We start from the raw sequence: 18857 nt of genomic DNA on the forward strand, positions 1-18857 counted from the left end.
AGTAGTGATCCTCCTTGTCATTTGACTGAACCTTGGCGTCGATTGATTTGACGCCAAGAGGTCATCACGCACATGCGTGGCGTGTTCCCCTTCCACTACGAGTAGGAATTCCATACCAGGCCTCTATATATATACGTAAATGCCGTTACACAGCTACGAAATCTGCCGGCCGCCAGAAGAACTAGGATGAAAAAGTCACACATACTGGACAGGAGTTGGAACACCTGTCTCTTACACCGTGGCCCAGAGGATCATACGCCACAGAACCTCGTGCCATAGATAGGACTGCCGTTTTCTGTAGCATCGCGTAGCATGCTCAGGAGGCAGGAGTGGTGGAGTAGTCAGGTATTTTGTTCGGCCGTGCACACAGCAAATCACAGCGAATTTAAAGGGCCGAGTCACCGAGCGCTAGCGGCTTCAAAGGTGCCGTTCGGAGTGTCATCTCGTATGATCTCGTATTGTTTTCCCTGTTTCCTCCTCCTTGACTAGAGCGAGTTAGAGCGTGAAAACGCATCATTGCCGGTCAGAAAGTTCGCATTGTGTATGTAAATGGTATATATATAATGAATGGTATATATATATAATAAATATATAAATTCACTAAATAGTAAGAGCGTACATATTGACAAATTTAACTTTTCACTTTACGTATTATATACATAAATTTTTCATATTCTTGCATATTAGTTTCGACAAGCAACTAAAATCTAACGTACTATGGCTATGAATAAAAACGTCATCGTACTTATGCCGAATGGTCATCGGCAGAATATTAAAGTTACACCAAATACTACAATACTACAAGTAAGTTATTCATATATATATATCAGTGTTTGTTTAAACCTACTCATAATTATAACATTTTATTACATACACTAATATTAAGCCAAACACGTTTTTCTGTAGGTACTGGAAGAAATTTGTAAAAAGCATGGATACAGCTCAGATGATTATGATATCAAGTAAATACTACCTAATAAATAAATTAATATAACGTACAGAAATTACAATAGGTTTTAATTGGTTATAATGTTTTATTTATCTTTTAGACACTTTAACCGTGTGTTAGAGCCTAATTCAATATTGCGGTTCACAGGATTATCGAACAATGCTCAACTAGAAATGATACCTTGTAAAAAAGCACATTCTACCTCTCCTGTTACCATAGCTATACAATTAGAGAATGGAGAACGATTACTGGGTGAATTTATACCTAATATAACATTAGCCGAAGTTTTACAACATGTACGTCTTGATCAGGATCTTGACAGAACTGTTTTAACTTACATGCATTGTGAGGTATAAGAATATATACAACGTAACTTAGAGTATAATTCATACTAATGTTATATAGAGTTTATACTGGTTAAATTTAATTTAACAAGCAGGGGGTATATTTAAAATAAGGGATCAAACTTTAGGAGTGTATCCTACTGATCGCAGTAATAGAAAAGCATAAACATAGGTCCACAAATGTTTTATTTCCAAGATACAGCATTCCAGAGTTTCTTAGGAGAGTAAATGAAATAACGTAAACAGTCATGTAAGAATGACAGTATTGGTTTATGATTGGACTGGAAATAATGGCAAACATTAGTCTAACACTGAAAAGACATGTATCGAATAATAGAGGTGGTCAGAGAGTGAGAGAGAGAGGGTTTAGAAAGAAGGAAAGGTCTCCACAATCATATTGCAGAAGGTTGTTAAAATATTCGAAATAATAAAAAGACTCTTGTGCGTGTATAGCAATCCATGAGGCAACACTGCAAAGCGTGTATTTTTGCTTGAGAAAATTGTGTTTTCGATACTTCCTCTAATAAAAAAGACTTTGAAACACTACAGCTGAAAATAAAGATTGACGGACGTGTGTTTATATGATGTTTTATCACTGAAGCGAGTAGAATGGAATCATAAAGTTTGACCCCTTATTTTGGGGTGAATCAGTATAATTATACCGGCTGAGTCGCGTAATTGGCATGGACAATATCTCTTATGTGGTTAATTATATGCAATAGTGGTAGAGGAAAATGTTGAATGTTAATTGTTGTTGCACATCGGTCTAGTCTGCGTGGCTCCATAACAATCAATTGTTTATAAACTTTTCTCTTTGTATCGCCGCGCTTCGGCCTTTAAAGGAAACCATATGCTTTTTTTTACATACCGTAAATTAATTCTTTTCCACATCCCGCGCATTCATTCATTCGAATCTCTTACAATGGCATTGTAACGGGTTCGCTCCTACGGCTTTCGTTCGTAAACATTTCTACCATGATATAATAAGATAATATTAATTCCATTGACTCTTCTATGAATTAGCGATAATCATAAAACGTGAAATAAAGTCTGTCGTTATTTTTAAATTTTTGGGAGCATAGTTTACTTAATTGTATCAAAATGAAGGTTCCACTTTTTACAAAAACAAACATAAATAAACAAAGATTCGCAAGTCACGTATATTACAAAATGGGAAATCTGAAAGTCGTAACTTACAATATTGCTATAAAATAAAATCTGTTGACTGAACAAAAATCTGAATTACTGTAAACCACTAATAAAGTTATAAAGATATTTAAGAGAAACCAAGTTCTACGAGATCTTTCTTACATTATGTAATTATTTTGCAGATTTATGGAAAGGAAGCTTTGAAGAATACCACCTTAAAATCATTAGGACTTAATAATGGTAGAGCCGTGTTACGATTAATGTATCGAGATCGTCAACAGATAAGCACTGAAGTGTCTACTTCTGATGCATCAGGAGTTGGTCAGGACTCCGTTGCAAGTAATAAGAATAGTGAAAGCGAATCATCTCTAGTTATTGGTTCTAACCAAAGTCTGGATGCGCCTAAAGACTCTGAAGCTAGTTCCCAGAGCGTAGAAATAACTAAACCTGTACTAAAAGAAATAAATGAAGAAGACAAAATTCTCATGACAGAGAAATGTGATTCGGCAGCATCGACTAGTACCGACTATTGTTTTGCTGAAAGCCAAACTTTAGGAAATTCATATGCTGAAAGTGAAGTAACAGATACAAAAGACATAAAATTTGTAAGAGTTACTTATTTAAACACACTGATTTAAAAGCAGGTTTTAAAATACGAGTATAATATTCGTACATTTTTGTTATAGTTAGGTGAAAGAAATGCTATAATATTTAATCAAGCTGCAATTCAAGCATTGCCCAGAGATGAGTTACCAGATGAGTTTTACGACTTAACTTTCGACGATGCGAAAGTACTGTTAAGGGATGCTAAACGTCGTAGAGAAGAGCTGGAAGAAGCCCCTCTTCTAACAAATGTTCAACGGCAATTTAATCGAGAAAAACAAACATTAACTCTATTAAATAAGTATCATTATACAATAATTCGCATACAATTTCCAGATCAGTTTATCCTTCAAGGTTTATTTCGGCCATTGGAAACCGTACAAACAATCAAAGATTTTGTGAAAAATTATTTAAATGATCCAAATAGTGATTTTATAATCTGTAAGTAAGACTAATAATTCACAATATACAGGTTGGTTCGGTAGTTTTTGCTACTCAAATATATTTGAAATTATGAGAATTAAAAACGAATTTTTTTAACCACACGATTTAGCAGGACCCGCTTTCTGTAGATTTGTATGCTTTTAACAATTAACCAGATGCACGTTCGAAGGGAAAACTTGCATAAACCACCAACCATTGTTAAAGGTAGGGCGCATCACATTTATGTTTATTAGTGATCCTCTAGGCCAGGCCTTCCCTATATTTTCACGTACTTTCTTTGATAAGATTTCAAGTTTTTTCATTAATAAGAACATAACTGTGTAGCATACGGACATACACGTAATTTAACATGGTTGCATAAATTATAGTGGTCTTCATGCGAGCTGTTTATTTTGAAAGTGGTGTAAGTCCATTTTCTCTTGTGACGAGATATTTAAGGGGGCAGACCACTGTAAAATATCGGAAAAATCGATTTTTTCTTTTTCACATTTTCTGAAAGACGTGCGTTTCAAGAATGCCCTCTCCAAATTTTATGAAGAAATTCATTATGTAACGATTTTTATAAAAACCACCTAAAAAAGTGTTTTTATAGACCATAAATGAACTTATACCACTTTCATAATTATTGCACTGTGGAAGTCGTCAGTTGTGAAGCATTTAAGTTTCACTTTCAGTTGAATCACGCTATGGTCTTAATCAGTTCTTAATATTAAAAAAAAAACGACTTATAAGCTAAAAGCGTAATGACTGTGATGAAATCCGAGCTATTCGTTATGTAGTTTATTTCTTAATTTTTTTACATTAACTTTATTATAATATGATTATGTATATGTTTATAATTATATTCAATTCTTCATTTAGCATCGTTATGTGAAAGTGTTTTAAAATATTCATACTGTACAGAAGTATTTTTCGGATGCACTGGATCTAACAGTATTATATAATTATGTCTAAATAGGCTTTGCGGAAAGTGGATTTGCATCACTTTCATAATAAATGATATTGCAATTTAAATAAAATGATTTAGAATTTCGACCGTAAAGAATTTTTAAAACTTAAAAGTAAATGTTATCGGCGCACCGGTTCGGTCTTGCAATTTAATTTAACAACGAAACCTATATCGTCCGAGGCATATGGATATTTTAAAATCTGGACTGTAAATTGTTTATAAATAAAAAGTTCAAATTAAATTCTAACAAAATTAAGCTCTCACTGAATTTTGTTAAAAAAATGGAGTCACACCACTTCCATAATAAACGGCTCACATCTTAATAGCACTTAAATTTGATAAAAGTTACCAAAGATCTGTGGGCAATGTAATTTAGAAAAAGTTTGTCGCGTGATTCTCATAGATCGATAAATATTTAGGTAGCAATAGTTATTGAACTACCCTAATCATTCTAATTTTAGAATATTCAAATTAGAATTATACATTACTTTTAAAATGTATTAAATATGTAATATTACACAATAGTTACTACTCCACCTAAACATATTTTGAATCCTGAAGCTCATTTAGTTGACGAGGACTTAGTTCCCTCGGCTATTGTTTATTATTCTGGATCATCGGATCTACAATTAGATGTAAAAGAAAGATCGACCGATCCTAAAGATGTTAAAATGCAAGTTTCTAGAATTAGGTAAGTGGTTATTAATGGCATTGAGCACAACTCGCAACAAAATTACTATTTAATTTCTTGCACTAACTCATTTTCAGAATATCAATGATGAGTCGAGAAAGTCAAATAATTAACGAGGATGCGATTGCTACTGCAAGTAGCAAATCAACTTGCGACGAAGATAGTACTGAATCATTAAGCAAAAATAAAAAAATACCAAAGTGGTTAATAAGTTCGTCATTTAAATAATTGATTGCCATTGTTATTATTAATAAATTTAAATAATTTTTATAAGTATGTATATTGTAAAGGTATTGCATTAATTTTTGTGTATGTACATGCACATGGTTTAAGTGTATGCAGTTGTGTATTATTGGTATATTCAGTATCATAATAAAATATACTTTCATAGAACGAATATTGAAATGAAATGAAATTTTTATACACGTAAAGAGGATTCTATTTTTTTTTTTGCAGTTTTCACTCACCAAAAGTGATACAAATTATGATATAATACAGCAGGGTTGACTAACTGGTGGCTCGCTACGCTGAACGGCCCCCCTCCATACCTACCAGACTCTGACGATCGCAATGGATTTCTCCTTCTTTCCTTCTATTTTCGACTGCGATCGTCAGAGTCTGGTAGGTATGGAGGGAGGCCGTTCATCGTAGCAGCAAGGCGGAGGTGACCCCAGTGGCCCGCGAGCCACCAGTTGGGCAACCCTGTAATACAGTATGACAATGAAAATAATTCATTTTCTCAATTATTGTTATTCGATAATGCTATATGTATGCATAAATACGAGACATTCTTTTTGTGCGTAATAAAGATATTATCCATATTAAATAATTTTTCTTTCAAAATCATAAATAGTCATAGCTTTATTTGTTTGCGCAAGATGATTAACAAGTTTTACCGAATTAAGTGGTAGTAACACATTTTCACGAAAATTTCTCTACAAGGTCGGTGTTATTAACTTTGTAAATCTGGAGGTACCGTAGGAGATGACTGTAATTGCAAATGCATAAGCCGCCGAACAGGTCCACCTATGATATTACCTGTCGGTCCTGAGCCACCTGCTTCTTCTTTAATACTTTTCATTAAATTCTCTTCTATTGCGTCAGAACTTTTATTCGAATCGCTTTCAGTTTTCGCCATTTCGGATTGTAAATTCGAATTTAATAATCGCATATACTTATCCATTTCACCGCCTTTATCTTCATCGTCTTCACCTAAAGATCCTTCCGAACTCCCTTCGAATTCACCTTCGCTCCCTGGTACAACTAAATCCAGTATATCTCGTAAAGTACAGTCAAATATGTCCGAATCAAATTCAATTTTCCCATTATCTTCCGAATCATGCATTATATCAGCTTCCGTGGAATGATCGCTAAAGAAAAAGAAAGCAACATAGAAATTGTACTGAATGGGATATCGTTAGAATTACAGTTTCTGTAACATACTCTAGAAATTGTACGCCATCGATATCGCTAGTCTGATTGAAGAAGGATTGTACTTTTTCTCTAAGACTCATCGATTCCTGTCCATGTTTTTTGTTTTTAACATTTCCCCATTGTTCGCTTAAAAATGCTTCTAACTGTACTGGATCTACATTTAACCAACTATCGTTATCCGCCGGACTTAATGTCGCTTCGTCTTGAGCTATACATCAAATATAATATAATGCTATAATTAAATATTAATGGAAGCTTTAAGGGGGAACAACACCTTGAAGCCTGGAAAAAAGTGCAATTTTTTTGAATTTTATGTTAGATATCCATACTTCGTAGGAAAGTCATTGATATGGGGTTTAAATGTGCATGTAGTGGACAGTATTTTAGAATTTTTGTGTGATAAAATATACAGTTTTAATCAAGTTATAGAGGTCGCCGTAGAGCGCGACGCGTCGAACACGATCTGATGGTTTCCCACTTTATTCACGTCGCGTTCATCTGAGAAAAAAAGGAGAACATTTTTTAATCTGCATTTCTAAGCGTACGGAAATTAAAAATAAATTATTTTTACTATTTTTTCCACCCCAAAATATATTAATTTTTTCCTTAAACTGACTCGAAATTTTAGAACTTTCCCCTTTAAGCTCCGCCATTTCTCCAAAAATTATTGTAATTAAATTTCCGTACGCTTAACTGTAGCTATATTAATATAGATTTAAAAAATGCTCTTCTTTTTTTTCTCAGATGAACGCGACGTGAATAAAGTGGGAAACCATCAGATCGTGTTCGACGCGTCGCGCTTTACGGCGACCTCTATAACTTGATTAAAACTGTATATTTTATCACACAAAAATTCTAAAATACTGTCCACTATATGTACATTTAAATCCCATATCAATAACTTTCCTACGAAGTATGGATATCTAACAAAATTTTTTAAAAAATTGCCCTTTTTTGCGGGCTTCAAGGTGTTGTTCCCCCTTAATAAAAATCAATTTCAAACAAATTACCATGCAGTTCAATGTCATTGGACTGTATATTTTCCCACGCTTCTAAAACTTTCTCCGCATTACTTTTAACAATATTTGCAGCAGAATGAAAGAAATTTGAATGTTTTAAATAATAATCTTTCGCTGCGCTTAGCAGCTTCTCGTATTCTTGACTACCTCTCACTAAATTTCTAAAGTAGCCGCTAGCTTCTAAACGTGCTAAATACGCATTTAGAGCATATTCGTTTGGTCTTAATTTCTCTGGATTATTGACTGTTTCTTTTACTCTTCTTCTACGTTCTTCGTTTGCATGAGCAACTAACATTTCTAAACCACATGCTATTTTAACACCAAGTATATGAGCATTGTACTTTGAACAAGTTATTGGTGGTATGTTCCAGCCTGTTCTTGGATCTCCTGTGTAACGGCAATGAATTGCCATTGCGTACAAACATTTAGTCATTTTTACATTAACCATAATTCGTTGCTCAGGAGGAAAGTATCTCATGGCACGGCAAACCTGTATCGCATAAAACATTTTATGAGAACAAATTAAAATTTTAATTGCATATTCAACTAAATATGATACTGAGTTTTTACTTTTCTCTCGAGCGGATCGGAGTGACAAATAGTTCTAATAGCTGGTGCGATAAGGCTTGGTTCTTGATGAAGTATCGAAACTGCTTTCTCTGGCAAAAAGACTCTAGCTTTGTGATGTCTCTTCTTAATCTCATTGGGATAAATACTAATTCGTTTCTTCACGACATCTTGGACTTTGTCAGAAGCTTTAGAAAGGTATGGATTTTTTTGTATATTATTCAATAGATCAAGAAACATTTTGTATTTCTCACACATAATATGCAACTCTCCGTTATAAATAAACACACGATTTTCGCATGTTTCAGGACTAGCCCATGAAGGTAGAACATTAGCTGCTTCGATTAACAGAAACTCTCCGTCGGAATCCGCTACCTTGGCGATTAATCCATCAAAAGTCTGTGTAAGTTTAAATATTAAGAACACTGTGAACCATTCGTCGCTTATATCTTCATCGAAATGCAGTGATATGTAAACATGAGGTAATGTATCGTATTCTATAAGAAAAGTACAAATTAATATACAATTATTACTGTCGCAAAGCTTTAGAACTAAAATGATATTTTACCTTCGATGGTCATTACATTTTCAACAAGTTTCTCTAACAATAATGCTTGCTTCGTTCTAGGACGGAAAATCAAAGGATCGCTATGCCAAATGTAATCTTTAATGTACGGTGCAATTTCTTCATTGAATTTTGCTATTTCTTGTAAAAGCATATCCTCCGTTACATTTTCTGAAGGATTTGTGTAACAGATTTTTGGATAAAGGAAACATTCAAGTACATCGTCTTCTTTTATTTTAGATATCTTTGTATCTGTCATAGTTTTACTATTCAACATTTTTAATATCTTAAATAGCAAAATAGTTTTTAATATTTTTCATTTTATCATTTTCTTTATATACAATAACAATATGTTTTAAGAAATATCAATAACATCATAGAGGAGCTCTGCTTGGTAATATTTCTTACACCAAATGTCCCTGTAAAAGTTTATGAGTATTTAATTAATCACTTTAACAGAGAGAGAAATAGAGTTATAAACAGAGGATTTGAAGCGGATGATTTATCCAAAACAGATATCAACACAGATAGCAACTAAGGTCGCCATCGGATATATTGGCCGGTGAGTTTTGTGAGGGATATTCTTCCACCACACCATTTGCCTGCCTCGGTGCACCTTTTCTCAACGTTTTCTGACTCAGTGAATAGAATGAATAACAATGTCAAACTTTTTTTTCCGTTTATTAAGCTACTTATAATGTATACGGAACAATTGTTTAAATACACTTTTAATTGTGTTTTTTCAATGTTATCTGGAGTTAAAAATCGCACCTTTGAAAAGACGGCGGGAGTGATTTCAGCTCACAGACTCATCTGAAACAAAAAAACCAAGCTGATTCTTAATCATTATGAGCACCGCTATCGCAAGTGCCAGAATTAGCCACGTAAGTCAAAATTTAACAAAATTGCGCGCATTCAAACTTCAGGTTTCGAAATTTTCCATTTTTACTTGAAGTTTGAATGCGCGCAATTTTGTTAAAATTTGACTCATGTGGCTAATTTTGGCACCTGCGATAGCGGTGCTCATAATGATTAAGAATCAGCTTGGTTTTTTTGTTTCAGATGAGTCTGTGAGCAGAAATCACTCCTGCCAGGGAGGTGGTTCTTTTTGAAGGCATGATTTTGAAGGCATGATTTTCAGGTAGGGCAAAACCGAGGTAATGCAAGTCTAGATGTGAGTGTGAAAAGAAGTCGCGCCGAGGCGAGGCAAAGCGTAGTGGGAGCCTATCTTTATTCATTCAACAATCACGGTATTCAGCAGCAAATCAAAGAAATTTATGTTATAGTCTTTAATAGCGAATTCGGTACCTCGCGCTGACTCTGCACTGGTGCCAGAAAATGACTTTGATTGGTTGATTCTTATAGAGCTCTCTTCGTTTCTATCAGAAACAACCAATCCAAGTCATTTTCTGGCACTGGTGCAGAATCAGTGCAAGGTACCGAATTCGCTATATCGATGTTCTTAACCTGCGCCACCTTACGATTTTCGAATATTCCAAGTGGGACCAACGAGAGAATTATAAAGAAATTTTAATATTTGCGGGTTCTTAAAATCAGAGTTAACGTGTGTAATAAATTCTAGTTGCTATAGTTATGTTAGCGATGATATTCGTATATTAAGATTTAGTTTATTGTTTTTAGATTAGGTTAAGAACGTGTCAATGTTAAGCTGCGAAACAAATACGAAATGATTGTTAATAACAGTAATGAATAACAACGGTCGAAGAATATTTTTCAGAAGTTTTATAAATTGATATTACTATATCGTACTTTCTGTTCAATTGAAATCGATTTGTATATCCAATATATCCAATTTTGAACATATTTACCTGGAACAAGTAGTGTCTTTCGGCCGTTTTACAAATGTAACTTAAATATTCTTCAAATTATCCAAGTTAGTGAGGGTTACCAGATACACTGCATATTTTGTTCCAGTTCCGATGTAGGTCATGTAACTTGCACGCTGTTATAAGGAGTGTATGCACTTTCGCAAACAAACTCTTGACTTAGTAGCACTATTCGATACGAAAATTTGTACATACGTATCTTGAATACAAGATGTTCGAAATAGTTATGTAGTACACAATCTAAGATAGAATAAATCTGACAAACAATTCCAGCCCCACAATATGTACTCCGGTTAAAAAATATCTTTTTATAATTACCACAGATACACTTTGGGGAAGGTTTAGGTATGTATTACCCCTTCCTAGGTGCCGGTCGACTCTGGAGGCAATGCGCAGGCTGGATGCTCATGAAATTATTATGTCGTCCGCTGCTCGATGTCGCGGATGAACGAGATATAACCTATGTGTCCTATGTGCTATATGGAAACAACTGTTTAGTTGCTACTTCGTTATTTTGCACGGTATTTGTAAACTTTTTATGATTTCGAACATCCTGAATAAGATACTATTATTGCATCGCATTTATGATGATGAGAAATGTAATTAATCGGGGTTGCAAAATAAACGTTTTATTTTACATATGTTCTGGTTTTGTATTTACATTTGTTTACTAATATTTTACCAACACTTTCACGCGGCATCACGCAGTTACATTAAAAAGTGACAAATATGTATTGTGTTAGAGGTGTTTATGTGCGATCACTTTAAAAAAATTCCTCCTTCACGGTTAGCATGATTGTGTCCGTTGTGTTCATCCGGAATAAAAAAAAAAACACTTTCGTTATATTCAGTAAACTTGCCTTTATCGTCCCTACCTGTCATTCATTCATTAATATCGAAGGGAAAAATGGCGGCGACCCATTGAAGAAGAAAATTTCATTTACACAAGTAAACAAATTTTTTTCCTTTAATCTGTTATAAAACATGGAAATATTGCTGATACAACCAGTGGCGGATTTAAGAAAAAGACCCAGGTGGCAAACGTTCTGAGGGGCCCATTTTTCGGGAAAATAATGCGGTAGTTTACTAAAAACGGGCTCAGTGTAATAATACAAAACAAAATATACTTTGGATAAAATCATAATTTCTTTTAAGGATCGGGCCCTGGGTGGGCCTTCTGGGCAGGGGCCCAGGTGGCACCTGCTCATCGGCCGCCCTGTTAAATTCACCACTGGCTGATACTTTTATAATTTTGGTAGGGACGATAAAGAGTGGCAATACTGTTGCGGTAATGATCCTTCTGATTGCAATTGAAACATTTAAAACTACCAGTATCAGTAGTGACCACCGTAACGTCACGAAGCACAGCTGGTTCCAAGTGCAGATAGAACAAAATCGTAGAGGAAAATTTTGCACTGTTTAATAAACACTATCATCCTGCGCAGTTACTTTTTTCGTAGGTGCGGCGGTACACTTGAAAACTGCATTTGAACTCATTTTTTAAATGGAACCATACAATTTTGTTTACATGAATTTATTCCTTGCGTTATTCTGCGTATAAAAAGTATAAGGTAAGATAGTCGAAAACTCAATAGCTTACGAGATATTTAATTTTATATAGGAAAAAATATTAGTACGAAGTTTCATCGTTTGGGGGCGCCACTTTTGGCGGCCGCAGAAATCGACAAACTGCGACTTCTCGATGGTCGGCGTTTCTCGAAGCCTTCCTTTTCTACATGCCACAATAGTAATTATTTTTCTTAAAAATATGGTAATAAAACTTGATTTAACATATGTCGTCGGATTAAATAAAACAGTCATATTTTATTTCCACAATTAATACTTGTAAAAGATAATTCGACAAACTTGAGTTAATTGTTTAACAACACTAAATGAATTTAAGTCACAATTATGTTACTTAATATTTTGTAGCGATATATATTTGCTGATCCACCATTGATCGTGGTGGAAATGTTCGTAGAGGTCTCATCATAGGAGGATGTGTATTATCTCCAAGAGGTCCTCGAATTGGGCCCCACGGTCCAACCATTAATGGTCTCGGTTGAAAATTCTGAGCAAAGAAATAAATGAGTTTTATATCATGGCTAAATTATCGCATTTTTATGTAAATAAAGTACCTACTCCATAATACATAGGAACAGGAATTCGTCCAATATAACGCCCTGGGGGAACCCTTTGTTCTCTAGACCTATATCTTTCTCTAGATCTATCTGTTTGCCTCCTGCCTCGGGAATGATTTCTGCGCCGCTCTCGATGGTCTCGGTAAGATCTCTCACCATCTTTTCGTTCTCTACTATGATCTTTCTCCCTATATAAATAATGTAATAGTCTGGTGAAATACAATTGGAAGAAATGTAATGAACGCAGATACATGAAAGTGTAATAATAGCTTTTACCTATCACTTCTGTAACTTCCTTCATCTTCATGCTTAGAATTGTCATACCTGAAAGAGGGTAAACAAAGTAGTAAAAAATTTATTTCCCTAAACAATTTCAGATTCTACATTAACACATTTAAAACAGCAAGTTCTTTGTACATGATTTACACTTATGTTTAACTTATGTTTATATTGCAATATTCTTGTGTAAAATCCAGGCACGAACCTGGAGTGATGTGAGCACGTGCGTCTAGGACTCTGATTTCGGGTTCTTGTAGGACTCAAGGACGCCGAATGTCTTCTCAATGTTTTCAACTTGTTTTCTACAAATTAAAGTGTCCATATTTGTGAAACAGAAGTTGTAATAAATTTTGTCAATTTGAAATAATAAACATACCTGAATTTTCCAAATTCACAGTTACGACAGTACGATGTTCCTCAACTTCTTCTGTTTCGCTTGTTGCTCTCTTTATTTCTTCTCTATCAAATATCGGCTTGGATCCCTCTCCTGCAGTTAAGTTTAGTAAAGTTAATAATAGAAAAGCAATCGTATGTAAAAATCAGGAAAGCATTTCAGCAATACTACCAGCTGTGACAGATCTTGAACATATCAACCTCGCTACTCAGATAAACCAACTCGCTCTGAACAATTGTAAGCCAAGTCATTCCGTATTGTCAATTTCAAATTATTTAAATAAATTATTGTTAATTTATATGATTATATATACTAAAAGTATGTATAAATTTATTTTTGTTCCTCAAAAATAAAGAGTATTTTACATAATTAAAAATGGCTTACAACTTTCTTGAGTGCCAGATATATTAAGAGAAATTTATTTTTTATAATTGTTTATTTTTTATAACTCTATATACAATGCTTTGGAACGCATACTTTTCAAACTAACTAAATTAAGTCTACGAGTACTCATACTTTAAAAAGAAAGTACCTATTTTCCAATTGTAGTTATTTATTTAATGCAATAAAATAAAAGATGAATAAGAATAAGAAATACCACACTATGCAAAAATTTCGAAAAATTCTAAGATTTAATTTCTGATTTCGTTTCTTCCAGTGTTGGAGCCTAATGTTTAATGTTTCACTATGCCTCTTCAGTTGTTGAATATCAAGATTTAAAACATCTTCCAAGATGCGAAAATCTTCCAGTTGGTCTGTTTTTAGTAAATAAAGCATATAAAAAAAAAAACACTTATTTGAACATGCACACATTCCCAAAACCAGGTCACAAGGAGAATGCACAAAACATGTTTGAACTACGTTTTTGGGGGAAAAATCAATTTGTACCAAAATATATTATAAGGTCATTCTTATTATAATCATTATAGCAGTTAACATAGCTGAAGCATAATTCTTTGTGCAAGCTCGTAAAAAACAAAAATACTGTACATAAAGCAACAAGCAAGAGATATGTTAATAAGCATAGCAATCTTAAAACAGTCAAAGTATAAAAAAAATTGTGCTTACATATTGCACATTATGCGATCAATATAGTGATCCAACGTTGTATTCCAAATTTGCTATATCCTGGACGAATCAAAAACACGTTAGTTATTTGATGAATAAAGTTGAGAAAATTCTTGAATATTACAGAAAGTAAAGTCCAGAATCTTCATGACTGTAGAAATCAGTGACAGGGATTCCATTCTTCAAATGTAGCGCTTGGTAAGGTGAAAACGTGGAAATATTTATCTAGACTTCGATAATACATTTAAACAGAAACTAAATGGATTCTAAAAAGTGGAGAGTAATATCTCACAGAGAAGAGACATTTTTACATTAGAAAGCATACAATGTTCTCAAATTTCAATTTGTTGATCAAGATTTCTATAAAACTCGAGAATCATCTTCCGCGTTGAGCTTATTTTCCTTTGTGGTACTCGTTCACTAAATGCCCGAAAATTCTTAAGAAGTTACGGTAAAAAAATAACACGTTACCCGCTCTTCTTTTAAGCACCACATCTTCCTTGTTGAGTATATCCCGTTTGAGTTCATTGGTAGATACTCTTCCAGGAATCTTTCTATGAATATCTACTTTGATTTTGCGAAGTTCTGTTGAACTAATTTTTGTGCCTTCAGGTCCTTTAAATAAGGGCGTTGTACAACTTAATGTTTCAAATCTAAAGTCCAGAATAATATTATTTGTACATATGGTTTCATAGATTTATACTTGAGACTTACTACAACTGTATTGAAAAATTATATCAACTAAATTCGATATTTTTTACAAATACAAGTTAACACTTTATCAGTGTACTTTTCTGGATATTGCCAAAAACATATTTAATTTAAATATATCCGTCTGAAGACGAAAATTGTTCTTTGTCTATGAAATCCTCCAGAATGAGACACTGCGTCTATTTCAACAGTTAATAATTAAAGACAGTTTATACTTACTTTTTAGAAAGTACAGTATCTTCGGGTCTATGATACGCAGAAGTTCTTCTATATCGACTAGGTGGAGATTCACTTCTACTCCTACGAGGTCTGTTGCATCTTCCTTCGGGAAATGCTAAGCTCATATTACGAGCGCGTCGTATCTCATACTCCATAATCATTTTTCTTTTCAGTCGATTATGACTGTTAATTTTTTCTTGTTCGATCATCCATTCGCGTCTACGCCGCCGCCTCTCTTCTGTCGTTCTTGCACGTAGAACCGCGTCACTATCTTCATTGCGCGAGGGATTAGGTTTTTCATCATGATGCGAAGTCCTCGATGTATGCCGTTTCATTCCTACAACGTAGCAGCGATAGATTATATTACGTATCAAAGAATTTCTTACTGGTTAGCCAAACGCAAAAATTGAATAGGTTTGTACTTTATACCGAATTGATGTAAAAGAAATTACCTCGTTATCACGCAGAAAAATGACGACAATGAACAGAATAACGAGTAAATGAAAGCATAAGAATTAAATATATAAGTATTATTTGTAAACTTTAAGAAAGAAACGCCTCACACACGCGCTCACTTCTACAAATGCAGCAAAGTGCAGCCAATCGGAGCCAGGGTCCCCGGACAACGTCTTGCAGAGCCGAATGTTTCGCGGAGGGGGAACACCTAGAGGAGTGGTGGTAATGTGTGCGCAAGACGCCGCGGCGGGAAACAAACCGACGCTACAGCCCAGCCAACCAGCGTCGACAACATATTTCCCGGCGACGCTGGTTGGCCGTGACTGGCTTCACGTTGAGGCCACTTGGCTGACTTGGCGCTGGCGTCGGTTCACGCATACATTACCACCACTCCTGTAGGTGCTTCCCCCTCCACCAGGGATTTATTCGTTGAGAATGTAATCGTCGAATATAACAATACATTCTTATTCGTCTCTAACCGGTGGTTTACCCGCGTTCTAGCGCGCGTTCGAGACGCCGAGGATCGGGTCGAAAAAAACTTACTCTTTCTTATCGACTTATAATAAGTAAATAAGTCGAGAAAAAAGAATACAATTTTTTGATATTGCGCTTCATTTTCGAGAAAATTGACTTTGAAATTCTTAACGATGCGTCCAGTCGCGTACAGGGAAACCTACCCTAATGAAACTCACGGGCGATTTGAGCGTAAGTGGAATTCGCTCATTGTAACGCGACGGGCCAGACCACGTAACCTCAACTCCCCGGTTCTCGGCGGCTCGGACGCACGTCACAAAATTATTCGACGTTGAATGAAGCTAAAGATAAAGTTAAAGATAAGTTAGTTTAAGTTGAAAACTTTCTTCGACGCTGAAGTTGAAACGCTCAACGAATAAAAGAATTAACTTCATTCATCGAATAAAAAAATTATTCGTCGTGCGTCGAATAAAGTTAATCCGGATAATCTTTATAAAACACATGACGAATAATTTTTGTAATTTTTATTCGTTATTCGAAATGTTTATTCAAATAAAAATTTTGCCTCATAACGTTTGCCACCTGTGCCATTTTCCTTAAATCCGTCACTGATTACGACTTCAATATTTATCAACATACGGCTTATAATATGCGATGCCCGACTGAAGGACGTATAGAAATACATTATAACGTAACAGGTCTCAGACGACATGAGACACGACCCAAAATATTTCGTTTACATGATCGGATGGCCGGTACTGGGTCGCGAGATGTATTTAGTATCATCCAATCATGAAAATTTCAATTTCTATGATTTTCGTTCCATCTTTTTAATACTATCTTAATTCGTACGTCTTATTCCGATCATTATTCAGGATAATATATATTCAAATTGGCTACTATTAAAACTAGTGCGATATATGTCGTGTTTCGGGTTATTTCCGTCGGGAAAACTTCACCAATCTATGGGTACAATTTTTAACAAGATAGGTTAGAAATTACGGGACACCCTTAAGTCTGAGACAGACGAGCGAGTTCCTAAACGGTCATTTAGCGGTCGTCAACTTAAGCATTGAAAAATCGACACTTGAGAGGGTTATAAACAAAGTCTTTCCGAGAACTGCGTCGTGGCCTGAACAATACAGGCTTTCGACAACTGCGATGCGGAGAAGCATTCGTGAATGTATCGCATTGTCGACAACGACGCATCATTATACTTTATCGGAGGAATTTAACATTTTAAACATTAATCTCCTGCGTTTTATTATTTTATTAGTCTTACACGACAGAAATGCCCGCGCGACAAAACTCGCTCGTCTGCAGCATGCAAGACATGTCTTATATATACCGATTTCCGCGAAGGAGATAATTTGAAATTATAATTGTTCATAATTACATATCTCTTCTTGGTGTTCAGAAGATGTTATTACGACACGTGGTACAATCACTTTGAATTCCTTGTTCTGCGTTGCACCTGTGCACTGCGACGGTTCAGCTCGGAGTGTTCGAGACAAGTTCGAGACCTACACGCTCTACATCTAACAAAAGAGGAGATATAATAAGAGGCGTCACTCCGGGCGGAACCTTTGAAGTCCTTACTTGCCCTTGGCATTTAAATTGGTTGTCTATTCGAGCGGGATATTCAAATCGACTAAATGTACCTTATCGCAATTTGCTGATTATTGCCGAAGTTTAGCGTGGTTTACCGATCATTGCCGAATGGGCATTTAAATTGGTTGTCTAGTGATTTTCCTAGTTTATGTCTGTCCTTGTCGAGTGACGCCTCTTATGTTATTTAACTATTAGTTGTTATCCCTTTGTATTGAGAAATATAGTTTTGTGTTACTGTGTTTAATCGAACCGTCAACCATGTCCGGGAGACATAGAGTTGGGATTTACGAATCCGAGATCTGTGCTCGTTTCTCGGCGTCATCACGCGCATGCGTGGACATGGATAGCCGGCCCCACTCGCAAATAGCTACCACTGGTAGCCAGTTTCCTCGCCACTGCTACCGCGTTTCCAGAGAAATGACAAGAAAACGTAATGTTACTTAACGCAAAACGTAATAAAGTATTTCGATAGATCGATATTTACTAAAAAGTGCTCTTTGATCGTCGATTGTTTACCTAGGCCAGCTTCAGAGAAAAGCTACAAATCACAAAAATGTCGGAGGTAGGAGCTACAAGCAAAGATCAGTTTTATAAGTTATTAAAATCGAACCTTCAACCATGGCCGCGATACCGCGGAAACGCAACAATATATGTTTCCTGCAATAATTCCCTTTCATGTGGAAAAATTATTAAATAAAAATTCTCTCGAAGATGTTATTTGTGAATATTTTTCTTAACCGGTTGGAAGGACGGCAGAAATGTAGAGAACCTTTTATTGAAAAACACGATAATATAGTTTAGGGAGAGTTATATTCCTCAAAGTAACAAGATGACACATAAAAAAATTGGTTTACAAATGGTTATACCATTACTAAGGTTACACGAAAAATGAAAGGGAAGGTCATTCCATGCAAAGTTGGACACTTTTCGGAGTAACATTTCA

The 18857-nt window shown here is 35.1% G+C and overlaps 3 protein-coding genes across 9 annotated transcripts; 1 reads left to right on the forward strand and 2 right to left on the reverse strand.

Annotated features, from left to right (window-relative positions):
* The first annotated feature begins 379 nt into the window (after nucleotides 1–379).
* On the forward strand, nucleotides 380–5522 carry LOC143369114 (tether containing UBX domain for GLUT4). Of its 4 annotated transcripts, none has more exons than XM_076812596.1 (8): nucleotides 380–541; nucleotides 688–804; nucleotides 907–962; nucleotides 1050–1299; nucleotides 2625–3047; nucleotides 3129–3486; nucleotides 4964–5129; nucleotides 5207–5522. In XM_076812596.1, the coding sequence occupies exons 2-8, from the start codon at nucleotides 718–720 to the stop codon at nucleotides 5355–5357; spliced, it is 1491 nt and encodes a 496-aa protein (XP_076668711.1). In that variant the 5' UTR covers nucleotides 380–541; nucleotides 688–717; the 3' UTR covers nucleotides 5358–5522. The 4 variants fall into 4 exon arrangements, 3 of the variants coding, with proteins under 3 accessions (XP_076668711.1, XP_076668712.1, XP_076668713.1); XM_076812597.1 differs by having other exon boundaries at nucleotides 534–552; XM_076812598.1 differs by lacking the exon at nucleotides 380–541 and adding an exon at nucleotides 552–570.
* A 436-nt stretch (nucleotides 5523–5958) lies between these two features.
* On the reverse strand, nucleotides 5959–10938 carry Ecd (ecdysoneless cell cycle regulator). Its single transcript, XM_076812579.1, has 6 exons — nucleotides 10544–10938; nucleotides 8718–9133; nucleotides 8153–8646; nucleotides 7574–8072; nucleotides 6573–6771; nucleotides 5959–6499 (listed from the first exon to the last, which is right to left on the reverse strand). Exons 2-6 carry the CDS (start codon nucleotides 8989–8991, stop codon nucleotides 6082–6084), a joined length of 1884 nt encoding a protein of 627 aa, XP_076668694.1. The 5' UTR covers nucleotides 8992–9133; nucleotides 10544–10938; the 3' UTR covers nucleotides 5959–6081.
* Nucleotides 10939–12360: 1422 nt separating this feature from the next.
* On the reverse strand, nucleotides 12361–17854 carry LOC143369119 (uncharacterized). 4 transcript variants are annotated; one of them, XM_076812608.1, is made up of 9 exons: nucleotides 17700–17852; nucleotides 16507–16644; nucleotides 15374–15710; nucleotides 14915–15096; nucleotides 13358–13468; nucleotides 13187–13283; nucleotides 12979–13026; nucleotides 12704–12911; nucleotides 12361–12632 (listed from the first exon to the last, which is right to left on the reverse strand). In XM_076812608.1, the coding sequence occupies exons 3-9, from the start codon at nucleotides 15706–15708 to the stop codon at nucleotides 12480–12482; spliced, it is 1134 nt and encodes a 377-aa protein (XP_076668723.1). In that variant the 5' UTR covers nucleotides 15709–15710; nucleotides 16507–16644; nucleotides 17700–17852; the 3' UTR covers nucleotides 12361–12479. The 4 variants fall into 4 exon arrangements, with proteins under 4 accessions (XP_076668723.1, XP_076668726.1, XP_076668724.1 ...); XM_076812611.1 differs by lacking the exon at nucleotides 16507–16644 and having other exon boundaries at nucleotides 12704–12890; nucleotides 17700–17854; XM_076812609.1 differs by lacking the exons at nucleotides 16507–16644; nucleotides 17700–17852 and adding an exon at nucleotides 15826–16453.
* Between the last annotated feature and the right edge of the window lie 1003 nt (nucleotides 17855–18857).

This window comes from Andrena cerasifolii, chromosome 5 (assembly GCF_050908995.1).
Source record: "Andrena cerasifolii isolate SP2316 chromosome 5, iyAndCera1_principal, whole genome shotgun sequence".
NCBI classification, from domain to species: domain Eukaryota; kingdom Metazoa; phylum Arthropoda; class Insecta; order Hymenoptera; family Andrenidae; genus Andrena; species Andrena cerasifolii.